The sequence below is a fragment of the Oncorhynchus tshawytscha genome, linkage group LG09, assembly GCF_018296145.1.
Source record: "Oncorhynchus tshawytscha isolate Ot180627B linkage group LG09, Otsh_v2.0, whole genome shotgun sequence".
Taxonomy (NCBI): Eukaryota; Metazoa; Chordata; class Actinopteri; order Salmoniformes; family Salmonidae; genus Oncorhynchus; species Oncorhynchus tshawytscha.
The window spans coordinates 3,954,077-3,981,648 of record NC_056437.1 but is presented as its reverse complement, the minus strand read 5'-3'; the positions used below and the strand labels follow the sequence as shown (position 1 = coordinate 3,981,648).

The following is a 27,572-nucleotide window of genomic DNA, read 5'->3' as shown; positions in this document are numbered from 1 at the left end:
CAGTGCTGATCTCGGATCAGATCGTCGCACCCCCGTCCACATACAGTGCCTTCAGAAAGAGTTCACACTCCTTGACTTATAACACATTTTGTTATTACAGCCTGAATTTCTTGTCACTGGCCTACACGCAGTACACAGTTCAACAGGACAACAACCTAAAACACAAGGCCAAATATACACTGGAGTTGCTTACCTAGACGACATTGAATATTCCCCGAGTGTCCTAGTTACAGTTTTGACTTAAATCAGTTTGAAAATCTATGTCAAGACTTGAAGATGGCTGTCTAGCAATAATCAAGAACCAACTTGACAGAGCTTGACTTTTTTGAGAATAAGGTGAAAATATTGTACAATCCAGGTGTGCAAAGCTCTTAGAGAGAAAGACTCACAGCTGTAATCGCTGACTATGGGGATTCTAACACGTATTGACTCAGGGGTGTGAATGCTTAGGTGAATGAGATATTTCTGTATTTCATTTTCAATAAATTTGCAGAAATGTAAAAAAATAAAATAATTTAAAAATATATTTTCACTTTGCCATTATGGGGTATTGTGTATATATGGGTAAGGAAAAAAATCTAGTGAATAAAATGTTGAATTCAGGCTGTAACACAACAAAATGTGGAACAAGTCAAGGGGGAACAAGTCAAGGAGGAACAAGTCAAGGAGGAACAAGTCAAGGGGGAACAAGTCAAGGGGGAACAAGTCAAGGGGGAACAAGTCAAGGGGGAACAAGTCAAGGGGGAACAAATCAAGGGGGAACAAATCAAGGGGGAACAAATCAAGGGGGAACAAGTCAAGGGGGAACAAGTCAAGGGGGAACAAGTCAAGGGGGAACAAGTCAAGGGGGAACAAGTCAAGGGGGAACAAGTCAAGGGGGAACAAGTCAAGGGGGAACAAAGTCAAGGGGAACAAAGTCAAGGGGGAACAAGTCAAGGGGGAACAAAGTCAAGGGGGAACAAGTCAAGGGGGAACAAGTCAAGGGGGAACAAGTCAAGGGGGAACAAGTCAAGGGGGAACAAGTCAAGGGGGAACAAGTCAAGGGGGAACAAGTCAAGGGGGAACAAGTCAAGGGGGAACAAATCAAGGGGGAACAAATCAAGGGGGAACAAGTCAAGGGGGAACAAGTCAAGGGGGAACAAGTCAAGGGGGAACAAAGTCAAGGGGGAACAAGTCAAGGGGGAACAAGTCAAGGGGGAACAAGTCAAGGGGTGTGAATAGTTTCCAAAAGGCATCTCATTGATTAAGATGTAAAACACCAAACTGATCCTGAATCAGCTCGGACCTGTAGCAGCTCGTCATTGCTGGCCTTCATGGCAGCGTACTGGTTCTGTTTCTCTGGAGACATCTTTTTGATGATGTCATCCGCGGCCTGCTTCTCCCTCTCCATCTCCTCCTCCACCGCACGGATCATCTCCTCCTTCCTAAAGAAACCAGAGGTAGGATAACGTCTTCCTTCCTATAGAAACTAGAGGTAGGATAACGTCTTCCTTCCTATAGAAACCAGAGGTAGGAGAACGTCTTCCTTCCTAAAGAAACCAGAGGTAGGATAACGTCTTCCTTCCTAAAGAAACCAGAGGTAGGATAACGTCTTCCTTCCTATAGAAACCAGAGGTAGGATAACGTCTTCCTTACTATAGAACCAGAGGTAGGATAACGTCTTCCCTCCTATAGAAAACAGAGGTAGGATAACGTCTTCCTTCCTATAGAAACCAGAGGTAGGATAACGTCTTCCTTCCTATAGAAACCAGAGGTAGGATAACGTCTTCCTTCCTATAGAAACCAGAGGTAGGAGAACGTCTTCCTTCCTATAGAAACCAGAGGTAGGAGAACGTCTTCCTTCCTATAGAAACCAGAGGTAGGATAACGTCTTCCTTCCTATAGAAACCAGAGGTAGGAGAACGTCTTCCTTGGACTGAGGACCAACTGTTGACTACTGGAGGAACTGGGACTGAGGACCAATTGTTGACTACTGGAGGAGCTGGGACTGAGGACCAACTGTTGACTACTGGAGGAGCTGGGACTGAGAACCAACTGTTGACTACTGGAGGAGCTGGGACTGAGAACCAACTGTTGATTATGTGAGGAGCTGGGACTGAGGACCAACTGGTGACTACTGGAGGAGCTGGGACTGAGGACCAACTGCTGACTACTGGAGGAGCTGGGACTGAGGACCAACTGTTGACTACTGGAGGAGCTGGGACTGAGGACCAACTGGTGACTACTGGAGGAGCTGGGACTGAGGACCAACTGCTGACTACTGGAGGAGCTGGGACTGAGGACCACCTGTTGACTACTGGAGGAGCTGGGACTGAGGACCAACTGGTGACTACTGGAGGAGCTGGGACTGAGGACCAACTGCTGACTACTGGAGGAGCTGGGACTGAGGACCAACTGGTGACTACTGGAGGAGCTGGGACTGAGAACCAACTGTTGACTACTGGAGGAGCTGGGACTGAGGACCAACTGGTGACTACTGGAGGAGCTGGGACTGAGGACCAACTGTTGACTACTGGAGGAGCTGGGACTGAGGACCAACTGGTGACTACTGGAGGAGCTGGGACTGAGGACCAACTGCTGACTACTGGAGGAGCTGGGACTGAGGACCACCTGTTGACTACTGGAGGAGCTGGGACTGAGGACCAACTGGTGACTACTGGAGGAGCTGGGACTGAGGACCAACTGCTGACTACTGGAGGAGCTGGGACTGAGGACCAACTGGTGACTACTGGAGGAGCTGGGACTGAGGACCAACTGCTGACTACTGGAGGAGCTGGGACTGAGGACCACCTGTTGACTACTGGAGGAGCTGGGACTGAGGACCAACTGGTGACTACTGGAGGAGCTGGGACTGAGGACCAACTGCTGACTACTGGAGGAGCTGGGACTGAGGACCAACTGCTGACTACTGGAGGAGCTGGGACTGAGGACCACCAGTTGACTACTGGAGGAGCTGGGACTGAGGACCAACTGCTGACTACTGGAGGAGCTGGGACTGAGGACCAACTGTTGACTACTGGAGGAGCTGGGACTGAGGACCAACTGCTGACTACTGGAGGAGCTGATGACTTCACAAGGTGTTAATGACTAGACTATATAACACAGTGGTATGAGGAGGTGTTAATGACTAGACTATATAACACAGTGGTATGAGGAGGTGTTAATGACTAGACTGGCAACCTGATCCTAGATCAGCACTGCTACCCTGAGACAGGAGGCTTATTGCCTCTATTGACACTGTGGTCTGAGGAGGCCCATGTCCTGAGGAGACGTTAAGCTTGAGGCCTTGGATCCTGGCCTAACTGACGGGCCGCCCCCAGGTGGTGAAGGTAGGAAACAACACCTGCACTTCACTGATCCTCAACACTGGGGTCAGTGTCGGGCTATATCACCGCCTGGTACGGCAACTGCGCCGCCCACAACAGCAGGGCTATCCAGAGGGTGGTGCGGTCTGCACAATGCATCACCGGGGGCAAATTACCTGCTCTCCATGACACCTACAGCACCCGGTGTCACAGGAAGGCCATTCCCTCCCCCAGGCATAATCCCATTCAGTGGGATGCCTGGCTGTCTGTTTGCTCCTATCCCTCCCCCAGGCATAGTCCCAGTCAGTGGGAAGCCTGGCTGTCTGTTTGCTCCTATCCCTCCCCCAGACATAGTCCCAGTCAGTGGGAAGCCTGGCTGTCTGTTTGCTCCTATCCCTCTCTCAGGTATAGTCCCATTCAGTGGCAGAGGGATGCCTGGCTGTCTGTTTGCTCCTATCCCTCCCCCAGACATAGTCCCAGTCAGTGGGATGCCTGGCTGTCTGTTTGCTCCTATCCCTACCCCAGACATAGTCACAGTCAGTGGCAGTGGGATGCCTGGCTGTCTGTTTGCTCCTATCCCTACCCCAGACATAGTCACAGTCAGTGGGAAGCCTGGCTGTCTGTCTGCTCCTATCCCTCCCCCAGACATAGTCCCAGTCAGTGGGATGCCTGGCTGTCTGTTTGCTCCTATCCCTCCCCCAGGCATAGTCCCATTCAGTGGCAGAGGGATGCCTGGCTGTCTGTTTTCTCCTATCCCTCCTCCAGACATAGTCCCATTCAGTGGCAGAGGGATGCCTGGCTGTCTGTTTGCTCCTATCCCTCCCCAGGCATAGTCCCAGTCAGTGGCAGTGGGAAGCCAGTTGTGGGGAACACCTGGAAGTTTCTCCTGGGTATGGTAGCCATCACCCTGACCACCTCTATGCTCATTGTGTGTGCCGTCAAGACCCAGTCCTGGTACAAGCTGCTGTTCAACTACCGGCACCAGTGGCTGAGAGAGGAGGAGGATGCTAACGTGTTCACTACAGGATGCTACTCTAGCTTCAGCTTGGGCATGGAGCACACGGAGACCAGCGCCCATGAGCTGGACCACGGGCAGGATGGGTTGGGTGATGAGGAGGGGGCGGATGGATACATAGAGGACCACTACATTGAGACTGGGAACTACAAAGACAACACAACACAGAATAATGTATCTATTCTACTTAACACTGATAGTATCTGTGCTAGTGAATGGGATTGAATCACTGAATCAGAAAGCCATAGTTCTCCCATCTGTAACCCAGGTCTCCATCAGGTCAAACATAGGAGGTCAGGGGTCTCCAACAGGTCAAACATAGTGGAGGTCAGGGGTCTCCAACAGGTCAAACATAGTGGAGGTAAGGGGTCACCAACAGGTCAAACATAGTGGAGGTCAGGGGTCTCCAACAGGTCAAACATAGTGGAGGTCAGGGGTCTCCAACAGGTCAAACATAGTGGAGGTCAGGGGTCACCAACAGGTAAAACATGGTGGAGGTCAGGGGTCTCCAACAGATCAAACATAGTGAAGGTCAGGGGTCACCAACAGGTCAAACATAGTGGAGGTCAGGAGTCTCCAACAGGTCAAACATAGTAGAGGTCAGGGGTCTCCAACAGGTCAAACAAAGTGGAGGTCACTAAGGACCAGGGTAAGAGTTGACAACATTGTACACTACTTCCTCTTGTACACTAAGGACCAGGGTAAGAGTTGCAGGGGAGAAGAGAAGAGGAGAATGTTACTATTTGAAAGCTAGAAAATGAGTTGCTCACAACATGTAACTTTTTTTTTTTTTTTAAGTAGCTCTCATGTTAGAAAAGGTTGGAGACCCCTGGTGTTGGTTGGAGACCCCCTGGTGTAGGTTGGAGACCCCTGGTGTAGGTCGGAGACCCCTGGTGTAGGTCGGAGACCCCTGGTGTAGGTCGGAGACCCCTGGTGTAGGTTGGAGACCCCTGGTGTAGGTTAGAGACTCCTGGTGTAGGTTAGAGACCCCTGGGAGACCCCTGGTGTAGGTTGGAGACCCCTGGAAGACCCCTGGTGTAGGTTGGAGACCCCTGGGAGACCCCTGGTGTAGGTTGGAGACCCCTGGGAGACCCCTGGTGTAGGTTGGAGACCCCTGGGAGACCCCTGGTGTAGGTTGGAGACCCCTGGAAGACCCCTGGTGTAGGTTGGAGACCCCTGGGAGACCCCTGGTGTAGGTTGGAGACCCCTGGGAGACCCCTGGTGTAGGTTGGAGACCCCTGGGAGACCCCTGGTGTAGGTTGGAGACCCCTGGGAGACCCCTGGTGTAGGTTAGAGACTCCTGGTGTAGGTAGGAGACCCCTGGTGTAGGTTGGAGACCCCTGGTGTAGGTTGGAGACCCCGGTGTAGGTTGGAGACCCCTGAGAGACCCCTGGTGTAGGTTGGAGACCCCTTGTGTAGGTTGGAGACCCCTGGTGTAGGTTGGAGACCCCTGGGAGACCCCCCCTGGTGTAGGTTGGAGACCCCTGGTGTAGGTTGGAGACCCCTGGGAGACCCCTGGTGTAGGTTGGAGACCTCTGGTGTAGGTTAGAGACCCCTGGTGTAGGTTGGAGACCACTGGGAGACCCCTGGTGTAGGTTGGAGACCCCTGGGAGACCCCTGGGAGACCCCTGGTGTAGGTTGGAGACCCCTGGTGTAGGTTGGAGACCCCTGGTCTGGTGTAGGTTGGAGACCCCTGGTGTAGGTTGGAGACCCCTGGGGTAGGTTGGAGACCCCTGGTATAGGTTGGAGACCCCTGGGAGACCCCTGGTGTAGGTTGGAGACCCCTGGTGTAGGTTGGGGACTCCCTGGTGTAGGTTGGAGACCCCTGGTGTAGGTTGGAGACCCCTGGTGTAGGTTGGAGACCCCTGGGAGACCCCTGGTGTAGGTTGGAGACCCCTGGGAGACCCCTGGTGTAGGTTGGAGACCCCTGTGAGACCCCTGGTGTAGGTTGGAGACCCCTGGTGTAGGTTGGAGACCCCTGGGAGACCCCTGGTGTAGGTTGGAGACCCCTGGGAGACCCCTGGTGTAGGTTGGAGACCCCTGGGAGACCCCTGGGAGACCCCTGGTGTAGGTTGGAGACCCCTGGGAGACCCCTGGTGTAGGTCGTCTAAGGTTTTGTCATATTAAATAAATGTTTGAGTACTTACTCTCGTCTTTCTGTGAATATGACATCCATACTTTGAGCCTCTCGGTCGTTCTGTGCTTTCAACTACACAAAACACAGCATGCAAACAGTCAGAGTTAGGACTGAAACCAAACGTATTCTATCTCGGAGATAATTCACGTATAAAACTGTTTGGTAAAATGATCAAATGTAGTCACCATATTGAAGTCATTTATCACTTCCTCCATCTCAGTGTTGGTGTTCAACTTGTCAACTAGCTGAAATTTAAAAAAATATATATACATAAAAATGGGTAACAGCAGTGTTTAGTACATCCTAAAAATAATAACATCATATCGTCTTCATCAAATAGAACCGTGTGTACCATGTTGTAATCTGCCAGTTGTCCCTGTAGATCTTTCAGTTCACCAGCAAGTCCTTCTGCTCTGCAGGGGGTAAAACAACAGGACCATTAGAGACCATCCATATAAACCTTGGATGATGAGAACCAATTGAGGATTAAACAACAACAAAAAGGTGTGTCTCTGAGTTGTCGATACAAAACCACCCTTAGGAAATACACGATGCACAAATAGGCCTATCTGATTACTTTACCTTTTCTCATAGGAGAGGTAAACAGAGTTCTCCTGATTGAAGGTGTCAATCTCCTTCTGCAGTTTGCTGGTCTCCGTTGTCAGTTCGTTGATCTTACTCCTGTTGAGACGCATAGAAGACCACGGCACATGACGATACAGTATACAACATGTGGTTCTATATGTTCTATTCAGGCTTACCTGAGAAGGCCAAGGTAGTAGGATTTATCCAGAATCTGCCTCTGAGGTCCTGGAAAATAAGAGCGAGAGAGAGAGAGAGATGTCATGTCATGACAGACAGATAAGAAAATAATTTGTGTGTGAGACAAGACTTCGATACCAGAATAATCAAATTATAAGGTTGTGTTTTTATTTGGAGGTCCTAAACTGTTGTATGTTTATATTTTACCAGGGAGGGAGCGAAGGACATATTTTGGGGACTGTGCCACACATTAACGTGGACTGATGTCCGAGGAAAGATATGGCTGGTGAATACAATGATCGAACAAAACATTAAGAACACCTGCTCTTTCCCATGACATACAGACTGTTCAGGTGAATCCAGCTGAAGGATATCATCCCCAATTAAAGTCACCTGTTAAATCCACTTCAATCAGCATAGATGAAGGGGAGGAGACAGGTTAAAGATGAAGGGGAGGAGACGGGTTAAAGATGAAGGGGAGGAGACCAGGTTAAAGATGAAGGGGAGGAGACCAGGTTAAAGATGAAGGGGATGAGACAGGTTAAAGAAGGGTTTTTAAGCCTTGAGACAATGGAGACATGGATTGTGTATGTGTGCCATTCAGAGGGTGAACGGGCAAGACAAAATATATTTCAGTGCCTTTGAACGGGGTATGGTAGTAGGTGCCAGGCACACCGGTTTGTGTCAAGAACTGCAACGCTGCTGGGTTTTTCCACACTCAACAGTATCCCGTGTGTATCAAGAATGGTCCACCACCCAAAGGACATCCAGCCAACTTTTTATTTTTTTAATTATTTTTTTTACCTTTATTTTACTAGGCAAGTCAGTTAAGAACAAATTCTTATTTACAATGACGGCCTAGGAACAGTGGGTTAACTGCCTGTTCAGGGGCAGAACGACAGATTTGTACCTTGTCAGCTCGGGGGTTTGAACTTGTAACCTTCCGGTTACTAGTCCAACGCTCTAACCACTAGGCTACGCTGCCGCCCCAACTTGACACAACTGTGGGAACATCTTTTAGTCAACATGGGCCAGCATCCCTGTGGAATTGAGGCTGTTCTGAGGGCAAACGGGGGTGCAACACAATATAATGTTTTGTACACTCAGCGTATATAACAGGTGTATAATACGGGTGAATAACACAGGTTTATAATTCGGGTTTATAATACGGGTTTATAATTCCGTCTTTCGGATGGGACGTTAAACGGGTGTCCTGACTCTCTGGGGTCATTAAAGATACCATGGCACTTATCGTAAGAGTAGGGGTGTTAACCCTGGTGTCCTGGCTAAATTCCCAATCTGGCCCTCAAACCATCACGGTCACCTAATAATCCCCCGTTTACAATTGGCTCATTCATCCCCCTCCTCTCCCCTGTAACTATTCCCCAGGTCGTTGCTGTAAATGAGAACGTGTTCTCGGTCAATTTACCTGGTAAAATAACGGATAAATAAATTATAATACGAGTGTATAATACGGGCGGTAATACAGGTGAATAATACAGGTGTATAATACAGGTGAATAATACAGGTGAATAATACAGGTGAATAATACAGGTGAATAATACAGGTCAATAATACAGGTGAATAATACAGGTGAATAATACAGGTGAATAATACAGGTCAATAATACAGGTGAATAATACAGGTGAATAATACAGGTCAATAATACAGGTGAATAATACAGGTGAATAATACAGGTTATTAATACAGGTGAATAATACAGGTCAATAATACAGGTCAATAATACAGGTGAATAATACAGGTGAATAATACAGGTGAATAATACAGGTGTATAATACAGGTGAATAATACAGGTGAATAATACAGGTGAATAATACAGGTGAATAATACAGGTGAATAATACAGGTCAATAATACAGGTCAATAATACAGGCCAATAATACAGGTGTATAATATAGGTCAATAATACAGGTCAATAATACAGGTCAATAATACAGGTGTATAATATAGGTCAATAATACAGGTCAATAATACGGGTCAATAATATGGGTGAATAATACAGGTATATAATACAGGTGTATAATACAGGTCAATAATACAGGTGAATAATACAGGTGAATAATACAGGTAAATAATACAGGTGAATAATACAGGTGAATAATACAGGTGAATAATACAGGTCAATAATACAGGTCAATAATACAGGTGTATAATACAGGTATATAATACGTATGAATAATACAGGTGAATAATACAGGTGTATAATACAGGTGAATAATACAGGTCAATAATACAGGTCAATAATACAGGTCAATAATACAGGTGAATAATACAGGTGAATAATACAGGTGAATAATACAGGTGAATAATACAGGTGAATAATACAGGTGAATAATACAGGTGTATAATACAGGTGAATAATACAGGTCAATAATACAGGTCAATAATACAGGTCAATAATACAGGTCAATAATACAGGTGAATAATACAGGTCAATAATACAGGTCAATAATACAGGTCAATAATACAGGTGTATAATATAGGTCAATAATACAGGTCAATAATACGGGTCAATAATATGGGTGAATAATACAGGTGTATAATACAGGTGTATAATACAGGTCAATAATACAGGTGAATAATACAGGTGAATAATACAGGTAAATAATACAGGTGAATAATACAGGTCAATAATACGGGTCAATAATACAGGTCAATAATACAGGTCAATAATACAGGTGTATAATATAGGTCAATAATACAGGTCAATAATATGGGTGAATAATACAGGTGTATAATACAGGTGTATAATACAGGTGTATAATACAGGTCAATAATACAGGTCAATAATACGGGTGAATAATACAGGTGAATAATACAGGTGTATAATACAGGTGTATAATACAGGTGTATAATACAGGTGAATAATACAGGTCAATAATATGGGTGAATAATACAGGTTTATAATACGGGTGAATAATACAGGTGAATAATACAGGTTTATAATACGGGTGAATAATACAGGTCAATAATACGGGTTTATAATACAGGTTTATAATACGGGTGAATAATACAGGTCAATAATACGGGTTTATAATACAGGTTTATAATACGGGTGAATAATACAGGTTTATAATACAGGTGAATAATACAGGTGTATAATACAGGTGTATAATACAGGTTTATAATACAGGTGAATAATACAGGTCAATAATATGGGTGAATAATACGGGTAAATAATAATACTGTACCCTTCATGCCAGTCTTCATGCCGCTCAGGCCCTGCTGGGTGACTGGCCGGTCGGCCACTTTAATTTGAGCAGAGAGAACACCAGGGGTCCCTAGGGCTCCTCCTCTGGTTCCAGGACGCCCAGTACCCGGAACAATCTACACATTACACACAAGACATTATTCAACTAGAAATGTTGCTTAGATTCCACTTTAAAATGAACTAGAAAGGAGCTACAATTTATAAAGGATTTTAAATAGCTAGCATGCATTACCTATCTACTTGAAATAATCTCTAAGCACACAGGGTTCTCCCAGGATTTTTTTAACAAGGTGGTACTGCTAAGTACAGCAGGGGGGTCTGAAGGTGGGCCATGACCCCTCTTGGACTCAGATATTTTATTTTATTTTTTAACACCTGTAACTGCCATTTTCTGCAAGCAACAAATGGCCTTAAATGATAACGGATGAAGTTTAAATAATGGCGCACGCAGCCAGTCCACAAGGTGGCGCAGCCCACCTCTTACATTCTTTGTTCAGCTTCCAGCAGGACAATGAACCTAAGCATACTGCTAAAGCAACACTGGTTTAAGGGGAAACATTTAAATGTCTTGGCATGGCCTAGTCAAAGTCCAGACCTCAATCCAATTGAGAATCTGTGCTATGATTTAAAGATTGCTGTACACCAGCAGAACCCATCCAACTTGAGGGAGCTGGAGCAGTTTTGCCTTGAAGAATGGGAAAAAAAAATCCCAGTGGCTAGATGTGCCAAGCTTATAGAGACATACCCAAAGAGACTTGCAGCTGTAATTGCTGCAAAAGGTGTCTCTACAACATATTGACTTTGGGGGTGAATAGTTATGCAAGCTCAAGTTTTCTTGTTTGTTTCACAAAAAAAAATATTTAGCATCTTCAAAGTGGTAGGTATGTTGAGTAAATCAAATGAGACAAACCCCCCCAAAAATCTATTTTAATTCCAGGTTGTAAGGCAACAAAATAGGAAAAATACCAAAGGGGGTGAATACCAAGCCACTGTATGTTTTCAAACGAGTCAATACTTGGTGGAAGCACCTTCAGCAGCAATTACTGCTGTAAACTAAATTTAAACTATTCAGACCCTTTTCTTAGTACTTTGTTGAAGCACCTTTGGCAGCGATTACAGCTTTGAGTCTTCTTGGGTATGACGCTACAAGCTTGGCACACCTGTATTTGGGGAGTTTCTCCCATTCTTCTCTGTAGATCCTCTCAAGCTATGTCAGGTTGGATAAGGAGCATTGCTACATAGCTATTTTAAGGTCTCTCCAGAGATGTTCAATCGGGTTCAAGTCCGGGCTCCGGCTGGTCCACTCAAGGACATTCAGAGACTTGTTCCAAAGCCACTCCTGTGTTGTCTTGGTTGTGTGCTTGGTTGTGCTTGGTTGTGTGCAAAGCCACTCCTGTGTTGTCTTGGTCGTTGTCCTGTTGGAAGGTGAACCTTCGCCCCAGTCTGACGTCCTGAGTGCTCTGGAGCAGGTTTTTCATCAAGGATCTCTCTGTACATTGCTCCATTCATCTTTCCCTCGATCCTGACTAGTCAACCAGTCCCTGCCGCTGAAAAACATCCCCACAGCATGGTACTGCCACCACCATGCTTCACCGTAGAGATGGTGCTAGGTTTCCTCCAGACATGACGCTTGGCATTCAGGCCAAAGAGTTCAATCTTGGTTTCATCAGACCAGAGAATCTTGTTTCTCATGGTCTGAGAGTCCTTTAGGTGCCTTTTGGCAAACTCCAAGCGGGCTGTCATGTGCCTTTTACTGAGGAGTGGCTTCCGTCTGGCCACTCTACCATAAAGGCTTGCTTGGTGGAGTGCTGCAGAGATGGTTGTCCTTCTGGAAGACTCTCCCATCTTCACAGAGGAACTATGGAGCACTGTCAGAGAGACCACCGGGTTCTTGGCCACTCCCTGACCAAGGCCCTTCTCCCCCGATTGTTCAGTTTGGTCGGACGGCCAGCTCTAGGAAGAGTTTTGGTGGTTCCAAACTTCTACCATTTAAGAATGATGGAGGCCACCGTGTTCTTGGGGACCTTCAAATGCAACAGAAGTCTTTTTGGTACCCTTCTCCTGATCATGCATCGACACAATCCTGCCTTTGACCTCATGGCTTGGTTTTTGTTCTGACATGCAATGTCTACTGTGGAACCTTATATAGACAGGTGTGTGTCTTTCCAAATCATGTCCAATCAATTTAATTTACCACAGGTGGACTGCAATCAAGTTGTAAAAACATCTCAAGGATGATCAATGGAAACAGGATGCACCTGAGCTCAATTTCAAGTGTCATTGCAATGGGTCTGAATACTTGTACATTTTGAAGAACCTGTTTTCTCTTTGTCAATATAGGGTATTGTGTGTCGTTTGATGAGGAGCATGTTTTATTTCATCCCTTTTAGAATAAGGCTGCAATGTAACAAAATGTGGGAAAGTCAAGGGGTCTGAATACTTTACTTATTTTTTATATTTAACTAGGCAAGTCCGTTAAGACGACGCTGGGCCAATTGTGCGCCGCCCTATGGGACACCCAATCACGGATGTGATGCAGCCTGGATTCGAACCAGATACTGCAACGACGCCTCTTGTCCTGAGATGCAGTGTCTTAGACCACTGCACCACTCTGGGGCCCTGAGTGCACAGTAAATCTGTTTGAAAATCAGAAACAATGTTTGAATATTGCGGACCATCAATGATTCTCAACTAAACTCAATAAGCTTGAGAAAATTTGACAACAGCAATGGATATATGTTGCCAGTGAAGTTGTCCAGAGTTGGTAGGATCGTATTTTCTGCCAAATGTGCTTGCACCAAGTATTAACTCTTGGGTGTGAAGACATCTTTCTTCTTTATTTTTAGAAAATATTCTCTTCTTTTTCATTAACTTTGAAAATGTGGCGCAGGATGTGTAGATCTGTAGGGAAACATTTTCAATTTGAATCCCTTTTTAGATTTAAGCCAGCAAAATGGTGTGTGTAGACTTTCATTATGAACTGTACTGTATGTCCTATACGCTACAGAAGGTGTGTAAAAGGGTGATGATAGTTAGTCAGGGATCTGCAAGAAAACATCAAAACTGTGACTTGGCTTTACCCCAGTTCCGACCCTAACGGCTGTGGGTGGAGGTCTGATGGCAGTTGGAGGTCTCCCAGTCCCTGGTACAAGAGACCCCCGACTCATCGGTCTACCTGACGGTGGCCTCTGGCTCGCCATCTTTTCACACTGGTATCTCTCCTCTCCACAAAATCCTGCAGGAGAAAATCAGTCTTTCAACGACAAGCAACTGCCTGGCAAAGCTAAACTAAACAGAGGCATGGTGCATTTCCGAGCGAAGTACCGTTAGTTAGCTAAGTTACTAGTAACGTGTTAGCTAGCTAGGCTAATGTTAGCTGGATGTTGCTAGCTAGTTTGCAAATGAAACCGTTGTCTCTTTTCTCGGGGCAATTTCAAGGTACCTATAATGCATTATATAAGTGTACCAACTTACCTCGTGTTTTGTATAGGTGTCAAACCGCTCAATATGACTTGACTGTGAATTGATTGTTTGTATTTTTGTTGTAGCAAGCAAGCTAGCTAGCAGTACATTTCTTTTGACGTTACCACAGCAACCAACCATTACCGCGAGACTTTGGGGGAAATCTCGGAGAAGTGGAATCCCTCTGCAAAACCCTACCCCTCGTGACCACTGACGTATGACACGTTTACTAACACATCAAAGACATTCTTCTCTAGTCCAGTGGAGGGCGCAACCTGTCTACATTTGTATATCGCCTCTAATTTATGAGGGCGAGGGTTAAAAATACTACTGCGCATGTACGTGCACTATGCTCCGCCATCCAGTGGGGTAATCGTCTTCCTCTTTGGAGAGAACTTCGCCTGCCTGCCTATGCATTGGATTTGATTATATTTGTGTTTCGGTCCTCGGTATGGACTCTCAAAAAGTAAGTGTACCCGGTGTATTAGGAACCGATATCGATGACGATTCGGTCGTCAGCTGTGCATGCCGTAATGCTGGCAACATTGTGTACCGCTTTCAAGCTTCACGGTTAGTCGAAGTGATAGTTGTATGTAACGAGACGAGCTTGTTGAGAACAAACATTACTCCAACATTACGTGATTTTTTTTTTTTTTTGTAATTGTTTATCACCAATATGCGTGATGTTTTAGGGCTGGGAACATGTTCACATTCGTTCTGTTGCTTATGAAGAATCTGTTGACTTGGAAACTATATATTTTCTGATACGTTATTTCGAACGTTTCCTTCTGGTTATTCTCCAATGACTGGTATTCACACGTCTTTCCTGTGACCGGGACAGAGATCCTCTACACATCAATGATTTGGCACATTTGACATTGATCTTGTTCTTGAATATGATGACACCGGTGTACTTTAATTCACTTCCTAATTTCTATTGTGGTTTTGACAGTCACAGTAGGTGTCGAAGTCATTAATGTCTTTTATTATACAGCTTTGCCTGTCCTATAGGCCGTTTGTTTGTCTGTTACTGTTATTATAACAAAACATCATATCATTATAAAGTCAATATTTGTGCTTACACGTCTTTCGTGGACTTGTCATGTATCTCAGATTATTACAATATTTTTGAAGTCATCCTGAAAAAATAAACATCAAATTTGTTATGAAATGTCAGACACATTGCTTTAAGTCTGTTGTCAAGGGCCTATAGCAACAGGATGGTCTTATCGTTTGTCTTTGTTTTCTGTTTGTTATCAGCATAACGAGGGTGTGACTATCAAACAGGAAATGACCTGTATGGCTACCTCTCCTTTCTACCGAAATAAAAGGAGGAAGGAAAGATGTACGTGAAAAAGAGAGTATAGCCTTTAGCACGTGCTGTCAATCTAAGCTTCTTCTAAGTCTATTACACAGTCAGAGGGAGAGAGAGAGGTCACCCCAGTGGCACAGGTCTATTATAACCCTCAGTCAGAGAGGAGAGGTGTGACATCATTCAAGAAGGAAGTGGCACTAGTTGTGAGCCAGCACCTCAGACCGATGGGAAGGCAGACAGACAGACAGACATTATATTTGCAATCATATTCTGACTTTACAACATTAATCCATTTGAATGTTTTTATTTTTTTTAAGTAGTTGTCAATCTCCAATAGAAACCATTACAGTTCCATTTGGCTGGGGTTTGAGTTAGTCGTTCATCAATTTTCTTGTATTTTTGTTAAGTACTAGAGAGTAGTGTTCAGTAAAGGAACTTCCTACAGCCACACACCTGGAAATTCATTTTAGTTTCAGATGAATTTTTGTTGTTGTTGAATCAAACCACCTTTCCCTCCTTCCACTTGACTTTTAAAACCAACTCACCATGTTTGAGCTCTGTCATTTTATGGTCCTACGTTTTGACAGTGTTTTACAGTGGGCTGAACAGAATGCTACTGAAATAGATACAGGCCTGAGGCCAGCATTGAGTTGACATGTGTTTCCTAGGCAGGGGCCTTTGCTGTGGTTACAGTATCCAGTCCACTACTACTGGTAGTGGCCACAGCTCAAATAGTAGTAGTATTTCTATTCGCAGCATAAAATGACTAGTAGACTGTTTCTGAGTACTACAGATCCTGCTCTCTTTTTTTTTAGAGACAATTAGGCATACACGTCAAACATCCTTCCTCCAAAGGACCTCGTTAGCCTCATAACTTACTCCATGTTGATCTTCCGTAACATTTTTTTCTCAATTTAGGAAAACATCACCACATTTGGGGGGTGGGGGGAGTTACTCCAACTACTAGGGGTTCAGGTCAAAAACAGTGCATCTATATATTGAATAAATAGGTTTCCATACCAGACACAGCCCTGGGGAATGTCCACACAGGGTTTTGCTGTGTATCTCTACTGTGAAATAGCTTGTTGAGTGTAGTTTTAAGTCCTGTTAAACCCCTGCCTTTGTAGCTGGCGTGTATCTGCTTCTGCTGTTACACTGCTGTTATGCGTAGGCCTACGAGCTACTGCTGTTATGCGTAGGCCTACGAGCTACTGCTGTTATGCGTAGGCCTACGAGCTACTGCTGTTATGCGTAGGCCTACGAGCTACTGCTGTTATGCGTAGGCCTGCGAGCTACTGCTGTTATGCGTAGGCCTACGAGCTACTGCTGTTATGCGTAGGCCTGCGAGCTACTGCTGTTATGCGTAGGCCTACGAGCTACTGCTGTTATGCGTAGGCCTACGAGCTACTGCTGTTATGCGTAGGCCTGCGAGCTACTGCTGTTATGCGTAGGCCTACGAGCTACTGCTGTTATGCGTAGGCCTACGAGCTACTGCTGTTATGCGTAGGCCTGCGAGCTACTGCTGTTATGCGTAGGCCTACGAGCTACTGCTGTTATGCGTAGGCCTACGAGCTACTGCTGTTATGCGTAGGCCTGCTGAGCTACTGCTGTTACACTGCTGTTATGTGTGGGCCTACGAGCTACTGCTGTTATGTGTAGCCTACGAGCTACTGCTGTTATGTGTAGCCTACGAGCTACTGCTGTTATGTGTAGGCCTGCGAGCTACTGCTGTTATGTGTAGCCTACGAGCTACTGCTGTTATGTGTAGGCCTGCGAGCTACTGCTGTTATGCGTAGGCCTGCGAGCTACTGCTGTTATGCGTAGCCTACGAGCTACTGCTGTTATGTGTAGCCTACGAGCTACTGCTGTTATGTGTAGCCTACGAGCTACTGCTGTTATGTGTAGCCTACGAGCTACTGCTGTTATGTGTAGGCCTGCGAGCTACTGCTGTTATGTGTAGGCCTGCGAGCTACTGCTGTTATGTGTAGGCCTGCGAGCTACTGCTGTTATGTGTAGCCTACGAGCTACTGCTGTTATGTGTAGCCTACGAGCTACTGCTGTTATGTGTAGCCTACGAGCTACTGCTGTTATGTGTAGCCTACGAGCTACTGCTGTTATGTGTAGCCTACGAGCTACTGCTGTTATGTGTAGCCTACGAGCTACTGCTGTTATGTGTAGCCTACGAGCTACTGCTATGTGTAGCCTACGAGCTACTGCTGTTATGTGTAGCCTACGAGCTACTGCTGTTATGTGTAGCCTACGAGCTACTGCTGTTATGTGTAGCCTACGAGCTACTGCTGTTATGTGTAGCCTACGAGCTACTGCTGTTATGTGTAGCCTACGAGCTACTGCTGTTATGTGTAGCCTACGAGCTACTGCTGTTATGTGTAGCCTACGAGCTACTGCTGTTATGTGTAGCCTACGAGCTACTGCTGTTATGTGTAGCCTACGAGCTACTGCTGTTATGTGTAGCCTACGAGCTACTGCTGTTATGTGTAGGCCTGCGAGCTACTGCTGTTATGTGTAGCCTACGAGCTACTGCTGTTATGTGTAGCCTACGAGCTACTGCTGTTATGTGTAGCCTACGAGCTACTGCTGTTATGTGTAGCCTACGAGCTACTGCTGTTATGTGTAGCCTACGAGCTACTGCTGTTACACTGCTGTTATGTGTAGCCTACGAGCTACTGCTGTTATGTGTAGCCTACGAGCTACTGCTGTTATGTGTAGCCTACGAGCTACTGCTGTTATGTGTAGCCTACGAGCTACTGCTGTTATGTGTAGCCTACGAGCTACTGCTGTTATGTGTAGCCTACGAGCTACTGCTACACCATTGTTATGTAACCTCATGTTCATCTGAGTTAGTTGTCAATTAGCATGCAGTTATCTATCGGTTGAGTTGGATGGGTAGGCAATAGTCTAAGGTCAACGTTAAGCCTGTCCTTTTCAGAGGGCACAGAGAAGGTCCTACTGTACTGTTCAAACTGTCAAATCCTCTCACATCTACATAGTGCCTAGGAGTTAAGGACCAGGAGATGGGGGGGATCTATATTAGTAGGTCAGAAAACATTTGTAGCGTTAGCCGACCTAATGCATTAAAGATAATCATCAGTCTGTGGTGTCATGCAACAGCTGTAAATAGAAGTGAGGGCCAATCCTCCAATCTGCCTAATCATGTTGTGTTGCTCAGTAGCATGGTCCCTCGTTCAGCAGGTCGGTCCCTCGTTCAGCAGGTCGGTCCCTCGTTCAGCAGGTCGGTCCCTCGTTCAGCAGGTCGGTCCCTCGTTCAGCAGGTCGGTCCCTCGTTCAGCAGGTCGGTCCCTCGTTCAGCAGGTCGGTCCCTCGTTCAGCAGGTCGGTCCCTCGTTCAGCAGGTCGGTCCCTCGTTCAGCAGGTCGGTCCCTCGTTCAGCAGGTCGGTCCCTCGTTGAGCAGGTCGGTCCCTCGTTCAGCAGGTCGGTCCCTCGTTCAGCAGGTCGGTCCCTCGTTCAGCAGGTCGGTCCCTCGTTCAGCAGGTCGGTCCCTCGTTCAGCAGGTCGGTCCCTCGTTCAGCAGGTCGGTCCCTCGTTCAGCAGGTCGGTCCCTCGTTCAGCAGGTCGGTCCCTCGTTCAGCAGGTCGGTCCCTCGTTCAGCAGGTCGGTCCCTCGTTCAGCAGGTCGGTCCCTCGTTCAGCAGGTCGGTCCCTCGTTCAGCAGGTCGGTCCCTCGTTCAGCAGGTCGGTCCCTCGTTCAGCAGGTCGGTCCCTCGTTCAGCAGGTCGGTCCCTCGTTCAGCAGGTCGGTCCCTCGTTCAGCAGGTCGGTCCCTCGTTCAGCAGGTCGGTCCCTCGTTCAGCAGGTCGGTCCCTCGTTCAGCAGGTCGGTCCCTCGTTCAGCAGGTCGGTCCCTCGTTCAGCAGGTCGGTCCCTCGTTCAGCAGGTCGGTCCCTCGTTCAGCAGGTCGGTCCCTCGTTCAGCAGGTCGGTCCCTCGTTCAGCAGGTCGGTCCCTCGTTCAGCAGGTCGGTCCCTCGTTCAGCAGGTCGGTCCCTCGTTCAGCAGGTCGGTCCCTCGTTCAGCAGGTCGGTCCCTCGTTCAGCAGGTCGGTCCCTCGTTCAGCAGGTCGGTCCCTCGTTCAGCAGGTCGGTCCCTCGTTCAGCAGGTCGGTCCCTCGTTCAGCAGGTCGGTCCCTCGTTCAGCAGGTCGGTCCCTCGTTCAGCAGGTCGGTCCCTCGTTCAGCAGGTCGGTCCCTCGTTCAGCAGGTCGGTCCCTCGTTCAGCAGGTCGGTCCCTCGTTCAGCAGGTCGGTCCCTCGTTCAGCAGGTCGGTCCCTCGTTCAGCAGGTCGGTCCCTCGTTCAGCAGGTCGGTCCCTCGTTCAGCAGGTCGGTCCCTCGTTCAGCAGGTCGGTCCCTCGTTCAGCAGGTCGGTCCCTCGTTCAGCAGGTCGGTCCCTCGTTCAGCAGGTCGGTCCCTCGTTCAGCAGGTCGGTCCCTCGTTCAGCAGGTCGGTCCCTCGTTCAGCAGGTCGGTCCCTCGTTCAGCAGGTCGGTCCCTCGTTCAGCAGGTCGGTCCCTCGTTCAGCAGGTCGGTCCCTCGTTCAGCAGGTCGGTCCCTCGTTCAGCAGGTCGGTCCCTCGTTCAGCAGGTCGGTCCCTCGTTCAGCAGGTCGGTCCCTCGTTCAGCAGGTCGGTCCCTCGTTCAGCAGGTCGGTCCCTCGTTGAGCAGGTCGGTCCCTCGTTGAGCAGGTCGGTCCCTCGTTCAGCAGGTCGGTCCCTCGTTCAGCAGGTCGGTCCCTCGTTCAGCAGGTCGGTCCCTCGTTCAGCAGGTCGGTCCCTCGTTCAGCAGGTCGGTCCCTCGTTCAGCAGGTCGGTCCCTCGTTCAGCAGGTCGGTCCCTCGTTCAGCAGGTCGGTCCCTCCCCGGGAACCAACAGACATCATTCACATGATGTACAGAAACACAAACATTTCTGTACACTGTCCAAGACAATACACATACACAGTACTGTATCTACACGGAGTGGACAAAACATTAGGAACACCTTCCTACTATTGAGTTGCACCCCCCTTTTGCCCTCAGAACAGCCTCAATTCGTCGGGACATGGACTCTAGGAGGTGTCGAAAGCGTTCCACAGGGATGTTGACTCCAAGGCTTCCCACAGTTGTGTCAAGTTGGCTGGATGTCCTTTGGGTGGTGGACCTTTCTTGATACACGCGGGAAACGGTTGAGCGTGAAAAACTCAGCAACTTTGTAGTTCTTGACACAAACCGGTATCCCTGGCACCTACTACAGTACCATACCCCGTTCAAAGGCACTTCAATCTTTTGTCTTGACATTCACCCTCTGAATGGCACACATACACAATCCATGTCTCAAAAATCCTTATTTTAACGTGTCTCCTCACCTTCATCTACACTGATTTGAAGTGGATTTAACAAGTGACTTCAATAAGGTGTTCCTAATGTTTTGTACACTCAGTGTATATTGTATATCTTATTGTACAGTGGATATCTGATATTACTGTAGTTGGATGTGGAAACTGAACTGGGGCAATGGCTCCTTTTAGAATCAGTGGATTATTTTATATCTATGATTCTGTTTGTGCTGTTCAATGTATAGCCTGGTGTTTTCTGTTTGTCCTGTTCAATGTATAGCCTGGTGTTTTCTGTTTGTCCTGTCCAATGTATAGCCTGGTGTTTTCTGTTTGTCCTGTCCAATGTATAGCCTGGTGTTTTCTGTTTGTCCTGTCCAATGTATAGCCTGGTGTTTTCTGTTTGTCCTGTCCAATGTATAGCCTGGTGTTGAGGTGTTTGTGCTGTTCAATGTATAGCCTGGTGTTGAGGTGTTTGTGCTGTTCAATGTATAGCCTGGTGTTTTCTGTTTGTCCTGTTCAATGTATAGCCTGGTGTTTTCTGTTTGTGCTGTTCAATGTATAGCCTGGTGTTTTCTGTTTGTGCTGTCCAATGTATAGCCTGGTGTTTTCTGTTTGTCCTGTCCAATGTATAGCCTGGTGTTGAGGTGTTTGTGCTGTTCAATGTATAGCCTGGTGTTTTCTGTTTGTGCTGTCCAATGTATAGCCTGGTGTTTTCTGTTTGTCCTGTCCAATGTATAGCCTGGTGTTGAGGTGTTTTTCAGAAAATGTTACCTGACTCTCATTCAAATATCAATCCAAATCAAATCCATCTTGATGATATTAAATTGGAACTACTGTAGTACAAACCTTGATCAAATCTCCAGTAAATTGGTGATTTTGATACTTTAGTGTACCACATGTAGGTCAACAAGCATCATGTACACTACAACATAACTTACCAATGAACAGAGAACGAGACATTTTAAAATGGCTGAGGAGAGAACACAATAGGCCTTTTCCCACAGCATTGCTCTTAGCCCCAGTCTGGACTGGTCACACAGCATTGCTCTTAGCCCCAGTCTGGACTGGTCACACACAGCATTGCTCTTAGCCCCAGTCTGGACTGGTCACACAGCATTGCTCTTAGCCCCAGTCTGGACTGGTCACACACAGCATTGCTCTTAGCCCCAGTCTGGACTGGTCACACAGCATTGCTCTTAGCCCCAGTCTGGACTGGTCACACACAGCATTGCTCTTAGCCCCAGTCTGGACTGGTCACACACAGCATTGCTCTTAGCCCCAGTCTGGACTGGTCACACAGCATTTGTTAACCCTGAGCTAACAGACAAACACAACATGCGACCAATGTCAATAAGCAATGAGACATTTTAATAATCTATTACTTCTTGCTTCTCGCCTGGCATTTGATTTCCAACAGTGATTGTTGTATAAACCTTGCTGTTTGTCTGTCCCACATCGGAAACAATGTCAACAAAACCCCCATCTCTATTTCCATCGTGGTCCTGTCAGTTACTGTAGTCAATACTGTAGGCGATATTGACACTGTACACTAATTAAATTGACTGGAGGGCGACGGAGGTCCTAATGAACAGAATTAGCTTAACTCGTGGTGTTGGGGCCTTTTGTCTGCTTGTGTCGGCATGAACTCTGCATGTCAATCTCCAAGTAAGAGGAGAGATTGACTGCATCACTACCTGTCTTTTGTGAGAGGTATTGACATGTTGAAAGCACAGAGCTGTCTGTGTTTAAATGGCTAGTGCACAGCTCAGACACCCATGCACACCCCCCCCCACCCCGCTCTTAAATTCAAGTACAACTAAATGCATGCTCTTCAACCAATTGCTGCCTGCACCTGCCCGCCCGTCCAACATCACTACTCTGGACGGCTCTGACTTAGAATATGTGGACAGCTACAAATACCTAGGTGTCTGGTTAGACTGTAAACTCTCCTTCCAGACCCATATCAAACATCTCCAATCCAAAGTTAAATCTAGAATTGGCTTCCTATTTCGCAACAAAGCATCCTTCACTCATGCTGCCAAACACACCCTCGTAAAACTGACCATCCTACCAATCCTCGACTTTAGTGATGTCCTCTACAAAATAGCCTCCAACACTCTACTCAACAACCTGGATGCAGTCTATCACAGTGCCATCCGTTTTGTCACCAAAGCCCCATATACCACCCACCACTGCGACCTGTACGCTCTCGTTGGCTGGCCCTCGCTTTATACTCGTCGCCAAACGCACTGGCTCCAGGTCATCTGTAAGGCAGGGCTTCACCTGGCAGAGACTTCTCTGCTCACTGGTCACCATAGTAACACCCACTTGTAGCACACGCTCCAGTAGGTGTATCTCACTGGTCACCCCCAAAGCCAATTCCTCCTTTTCCTGCCTTTCCTTCCAGCTCTCTGCTGCCTATGACTGGAACAAACTGCAAAAATCACTGAAGCTGGAGACTTATCTCCCTCACTAGCTTTAAACACCAGCTGTCAGAGCAGCTCACAGATCACTGCACCTGTACATAGCCCATCTGTAAACAGCCCAACCAACTACCTCATCCCCATACTGTATTTATTTATTTATCTTGCTCCTTTGCACCCCAGTATCTCTACTTTGCACATTCATCTTCTGCACATCTACCATTCTAGTGTTTTACTTGCTATATTGTAATTACTTTGCCACCATGGCCTATTTATTGCCTTACCTCCCTCATCTCACCTCATTTGCTCACATCCTATATAGACTAGTTTATACTGTATTATTAACTGTATGTTTGTTTTTACTCCATGTGTAACTCTGTTGTTGTTTGTGTCAAACTGCTTTGCTTTATCTTGGCCAGGTCGCAGTTGTAAATGAGAACTTGTTCTCAACTGGCCTACCTGGTTAAATAAAGGGTTAGAGTTTTACATATATATAAATAAATAAATACCTGCTTAAATAAAGGTGAAATAAATAGTGGTAGAGTAGTGGTATAATAATAATGTATTGTAGATACAGTATGTAGTGGTGTTGTCTTGTAGATACAGTATGTAGTGGTGTTGTCTTGTAGATACAGTATGTAGTGGTGTTGTCTTGTAGATACAGTATGTAGTGGTGTTGTCTTGTAGGTACAGTATGTAGTGGTGTTGTCTTGTAGGTACAGTATGTAGTGTATAAATATGATTTTTTTAAATAATTACCCCAACTGTAATGCTGGGGAAGAGATGGCAAGTCAGCATCCCAAATGGTGTCCTGCTCCCTGCATAGTGTTCCCTGCATAGGAACATAGTGTTCCCTGCATAGTGTTCCCTGCATAGTGTTCCCTACATAGGAACATAGTGTTCCCTGCATAGTGTTCCCTGCATAGGAGCATAGTGTTCCCTGCATAGTGTTCCCTGCATAGTGTTCCCTACATAGGAACATAGTGTTCCCTACATAGTGTTTCCTACATGGTGTTGCCATGGGCCATTCACAACGAGCCTTTAGGCCGATGGGCCATTCACAACGAGCCTTTAGGCCGATGGGCCATTCACAACGAGCCTTTAGGCTGATGGGCCATTCACAACGAGCCTTTAGGCTGATGGGCCATTCACAACGAGCCTTTAGGCTGATGGGCCATTCACAACGAGCCTTTAGGCTGATGGGTTTTTTGTTGGTTGTGAATGATGTGAGCTACTGAATATGCCTCAAAGACAGTTTGGTGCTCTGAACACACAGCACCAAGACAGTTTAGCGCTCTGAGCACACAGCACCAAGACAGTTTAGCGCTCTGAACACACAGCACCAAGACAGTTGATCAGTTGTGGCACTGGAGTCATTACCAGGTGTGGTTGATCCTGAAACTGGCAGCCTGTCTGGAAAAGCCTGAAGCTTCCTGGCTGGGTGCCATAGTAGAGATTTGTCTCATACATTGTCTCTGTCTCACACTCTAAATCTGAAACTGAGAGGCATTTTTGGTTCTTAAATCTGTATGGCCAAAACAGTGAACGAGGCGTCTGGACCTAGGTGTTATACATGATAATATGTTTAGTGTGTTTTGCATCACACTCGTCTGGTAAACTGATGGTAGGACTTCTTCTCTATGTGGATTCTGACTGACACTTCTGATGTTGTTGTGGCGGTCACAACATGTTGTCAGCCGTTGATTGTCAATCGAATAACTGCCGGTCTCATGGTAATTGACCGTTAATTAACATAAACACATTTTAGCATCTCTTGGCTTCCACATCTAGTCTACAAGACACTGATGCAGACCTTTGGAACGTCTACATTTAAAAAAGGTCAAATAAATCCATTTAATATAGTCTACACCTTCACAATAAATCCATTTAATATAGCCTCCACCTTCACAATAAATCCATTTAATATAGCCTCCACCTTCACAATAAATCCATTTAATATAGCCTCCACCTTCACAATAAATCCATTTAATATAGCCTACACCTTCACAATAAATCCATGTAATATAGCCTCCACCTTCACAATAAATCCATTTAATATAGCCTACACCTTCACAATAAATCCATTTAATATAGCCTACACCTTCACAATAAATCCATTATTTATTTTAGAAAGGTCTAAAGAAACATGATATGAAGAAAATGTGGTCTTTCAGAAGAACAGAATAGCATCCTCTGAGTTGTCCTTAGGTCCTGATGTGGATATGCCAAATGGCTGTGGGCTACACTAGTTCATTTAGCAGACAAGATTTGCTTAGAATTCCAAGGTATTATTTTATATTATGAAGAATATAATTGAACAAGGCTGAATAAAATAGAAAGGATATTTTCTCCAAACGATTTGAGGGAGTGCCCACATTCTGTGTTGAGCAGTCAATAGAGAATAGGTACTCCTATATGCTTAATTTAGAGTAATTTATGCAACTTTAGTTGTTCTACAAACGTTGGGCTATATGTTTTGATATTTAATACATTCTAAGGCGGCAGGATGAGACTTTAATAATAATTTCAAAAAAGTTGCTTGAAAGACATGAGCTCTACTTTGTTTTTTTTGCGCAGGCTGTACACACTACATCAGTCTCTCATTCACAATTTGACAAGCACTTGATAATAAGCCTCAAATTTCCGACATCCCCTTTGTTTGGCCGTAATGCCCCCTAAAAAATCCATGCCTTTTGTGGCCAGTGGCCGTTGTCCCTTGAGCTGAATATAATAATTATAATTTATTTGAATTTTTACCACCTTTATCGCCCTACTTTCGATCTTGTCTCATTGCTGCAACTTCCCAATGTGCTCGGGAGGCAAAGGTCACTTCTTAACACCCGCCCACCACACCCACCGTGTCAACGAATCACTGTTCAACTGATACTAACCTTATTCGAACATATAGGACTATGGGCTAGGCAACATGAGGTGTGATACTAACCTTATAGGACTATGGACTAGACTAGATGAGGTGTGATACTAACCTTATAGGACTATGGACTAGACTACATGAGGTGTGATACTAACCTTATAGGACTATGGGCTAGACTACATGAGGTGTGATACTAACCTTATAGGACTATGGACTAGACTACATGAGGTGTGATACTAACCTTATAGGACTATGGACTAGACTACATGAGGTGTGATACTAACCTTATAGGACTATGGACTAGACTACATGAGGTGTGATACTAACCTTATAGGACTATGGACTAGACTATATGAGGTGTGATACTAACCTATATACTATATACTATATACTAGACTAATTTACATGAACAACATAGCTCAGGCAGTAGGAAACTCTCATCCATTTATATGCAGATTAAACAGTCTTACACTCAGCTGGCCCCTCCCCAGATTTTGTGTTAAATGTTTGACAACAAAGCTTTCTTAGTGTCCAACATGCTTTCTCTGGCCTTAACCTTGTTCTGAACACCTCCAAAACAAAGCTTTCTTAGTGTCCAACATGCTTTCTCTGCCCTTAACCTTGTTCTGAACACCTCCAAAACAAAGCTTTCCTAGTGTCCAACATGCTTTCTCTGCCATTAACCTTGTTCTGAACACCTCCAAAACAGAGCTTTCTTAGTGTCCAACATGCTTTCTCTGCCCTTAACCTTGTTCTGAACACCTCCAAAACAAAGCTTTCCTAGTGTCCAACATGCTTTCTCTGCCTTAACCTTGTTCTGAACACCTCCAAAACAAAGCTTTCTTAGTGTCCAACATGCTCTCTCTGCCTTAACCTTGTTCTGAACACCTCCAAAACAAAGCTTTCTTAGTGTCCAACATGCTTTCTCTGGCCTTAACCTTGTTCTGAACACCTCCAAAACAAAGCTTTCTTAGTGTCCAACATGCTTTCTCTGGCCTTAACCTTGTTCTGAACACCTCCAAAACAAAGCTTTCCTAGTGTCCAACATGCTTTCTCTGGCCTTAACCTTGTTCTGAACACCTCCAAAACAAAGCTTTCCTAGTGTCCAACATGCTTTCTCTGCCATTAACCTTGTTCTGAACACCTCCAAAACAGAGCTTTCTTAGTGTCCAACATGCTTTCTCTGCCCTTAACCTTGTTCTGAACACCTCCAAAACAAAGGTCATGTGGTTTGGTAAGAAGAATGCCCTTCTCCCCACAGGTGTGATCACTACCTCTGAGGGTTTAGAGCTTGAGGTAGTCACCTCATACAAGTACTTGGGAGTATGACTAGACGGTACACTGTCCTTCTCTCAGCACATATCCAAGCTGCAGGTTAAAATTTAAAACTAGACTTGGTTTCCTCTATCGTAATTGCTCCTCTTTCACCCCAGCTGCCAAACTAACCCTGATTCAGATGACCATCCTACCCATGCTAGATTACAGAGACATAATTTATAGATCGGCAGGTAATGGTGCTCTCGAGCGGCTAGATGTTCTTTACCATTCGGCCATCAGATTTGCCACCAATGCTCCGTATAGGACACATCACTGCACTCTATACTCCTCTGTAAACTGGTCATCTCTGTAAACCCGTCACAAGACCCACTGGTTGATGCTTATTGATAAAACCCTCTTAGGCCTCACTCCCCCCTATCTGAGAGATCTAC

At 46.0% G+C, this 27,572-nt stretch overlaps 2 protein-coding genes across 3 annotated transcripts in view; one reads left to right on the top strand and one right to left on the bottom strand.

Moving 5' to 3' along the window:
- The window catches only part of ift74 (intraflagellar transport 74), a 63,948-nt gene extending 49,871 nt beyond the window's left edge, over window positions 1-14,077 (bottom strand). Inside the window, exons 1-9 of the mRNA XM_042326392.1 lie at window positions 13,925-14,077; window positions 13,531-13,685; window positions 10,431-10,566; window positions 7,219-7,267; window positions 7,040-7,138; window positions 6,810-6,870; window positions 6,643-6,702; window positions 6,468-6,529; window positions 1,286-1,424 (exon numbers count right to left, since the gene is read on the bottom strand). Coding sequence (XP_042182326.1) covers window positions 1,286-1,424; window positions 6,468-6,529; window positions 6,643-6,702; window positions 6,810-6,870; window positions 7,040-7,138; window positions 7,219-7,267; window positions 10,431-10,566; window positions 13,531-13,650 — 726 coding nt within the window. The 5' untranslated portion in view covers window positions 13,651-13,685; window positions 13,925-14,077. The remainder of the gene's footprint in view (window positions 1-1,285; window positions 1,425-6,467; window positions 6,530-6,642; window positions 6,703-6,809; window positions 6,871-7,039; window positions 7,139-7,218; window positions 7,268-10,430; window positions 10,567-13,530; window positions 13,686-13,924) is intronic.
- A 164-nt stretch (window positions 14,078-14,241) lies between these two features.
- The window catches only part of LOC112257312 (FSD1-like protein), a 62,719-nt gene continuing 49,388 nt past the window's right edge, over window positions 14,242-27,572 (top strand). For both annotated transcript variants that reach the window (XM_042326394.1, XM_042326393.1), the window contains exon 1: window positions 14,242-14,378. In XM_042326394.1, coding sequence (XP_042182328.1) covers window positions 14,364-14,378 — 15 coding nt within the window. In that variant the 5' untranslated portion in view covers window positions 14,242-14,363. The remainder of the gene's footprint in view (window positions 14,379-27,572) is intronic.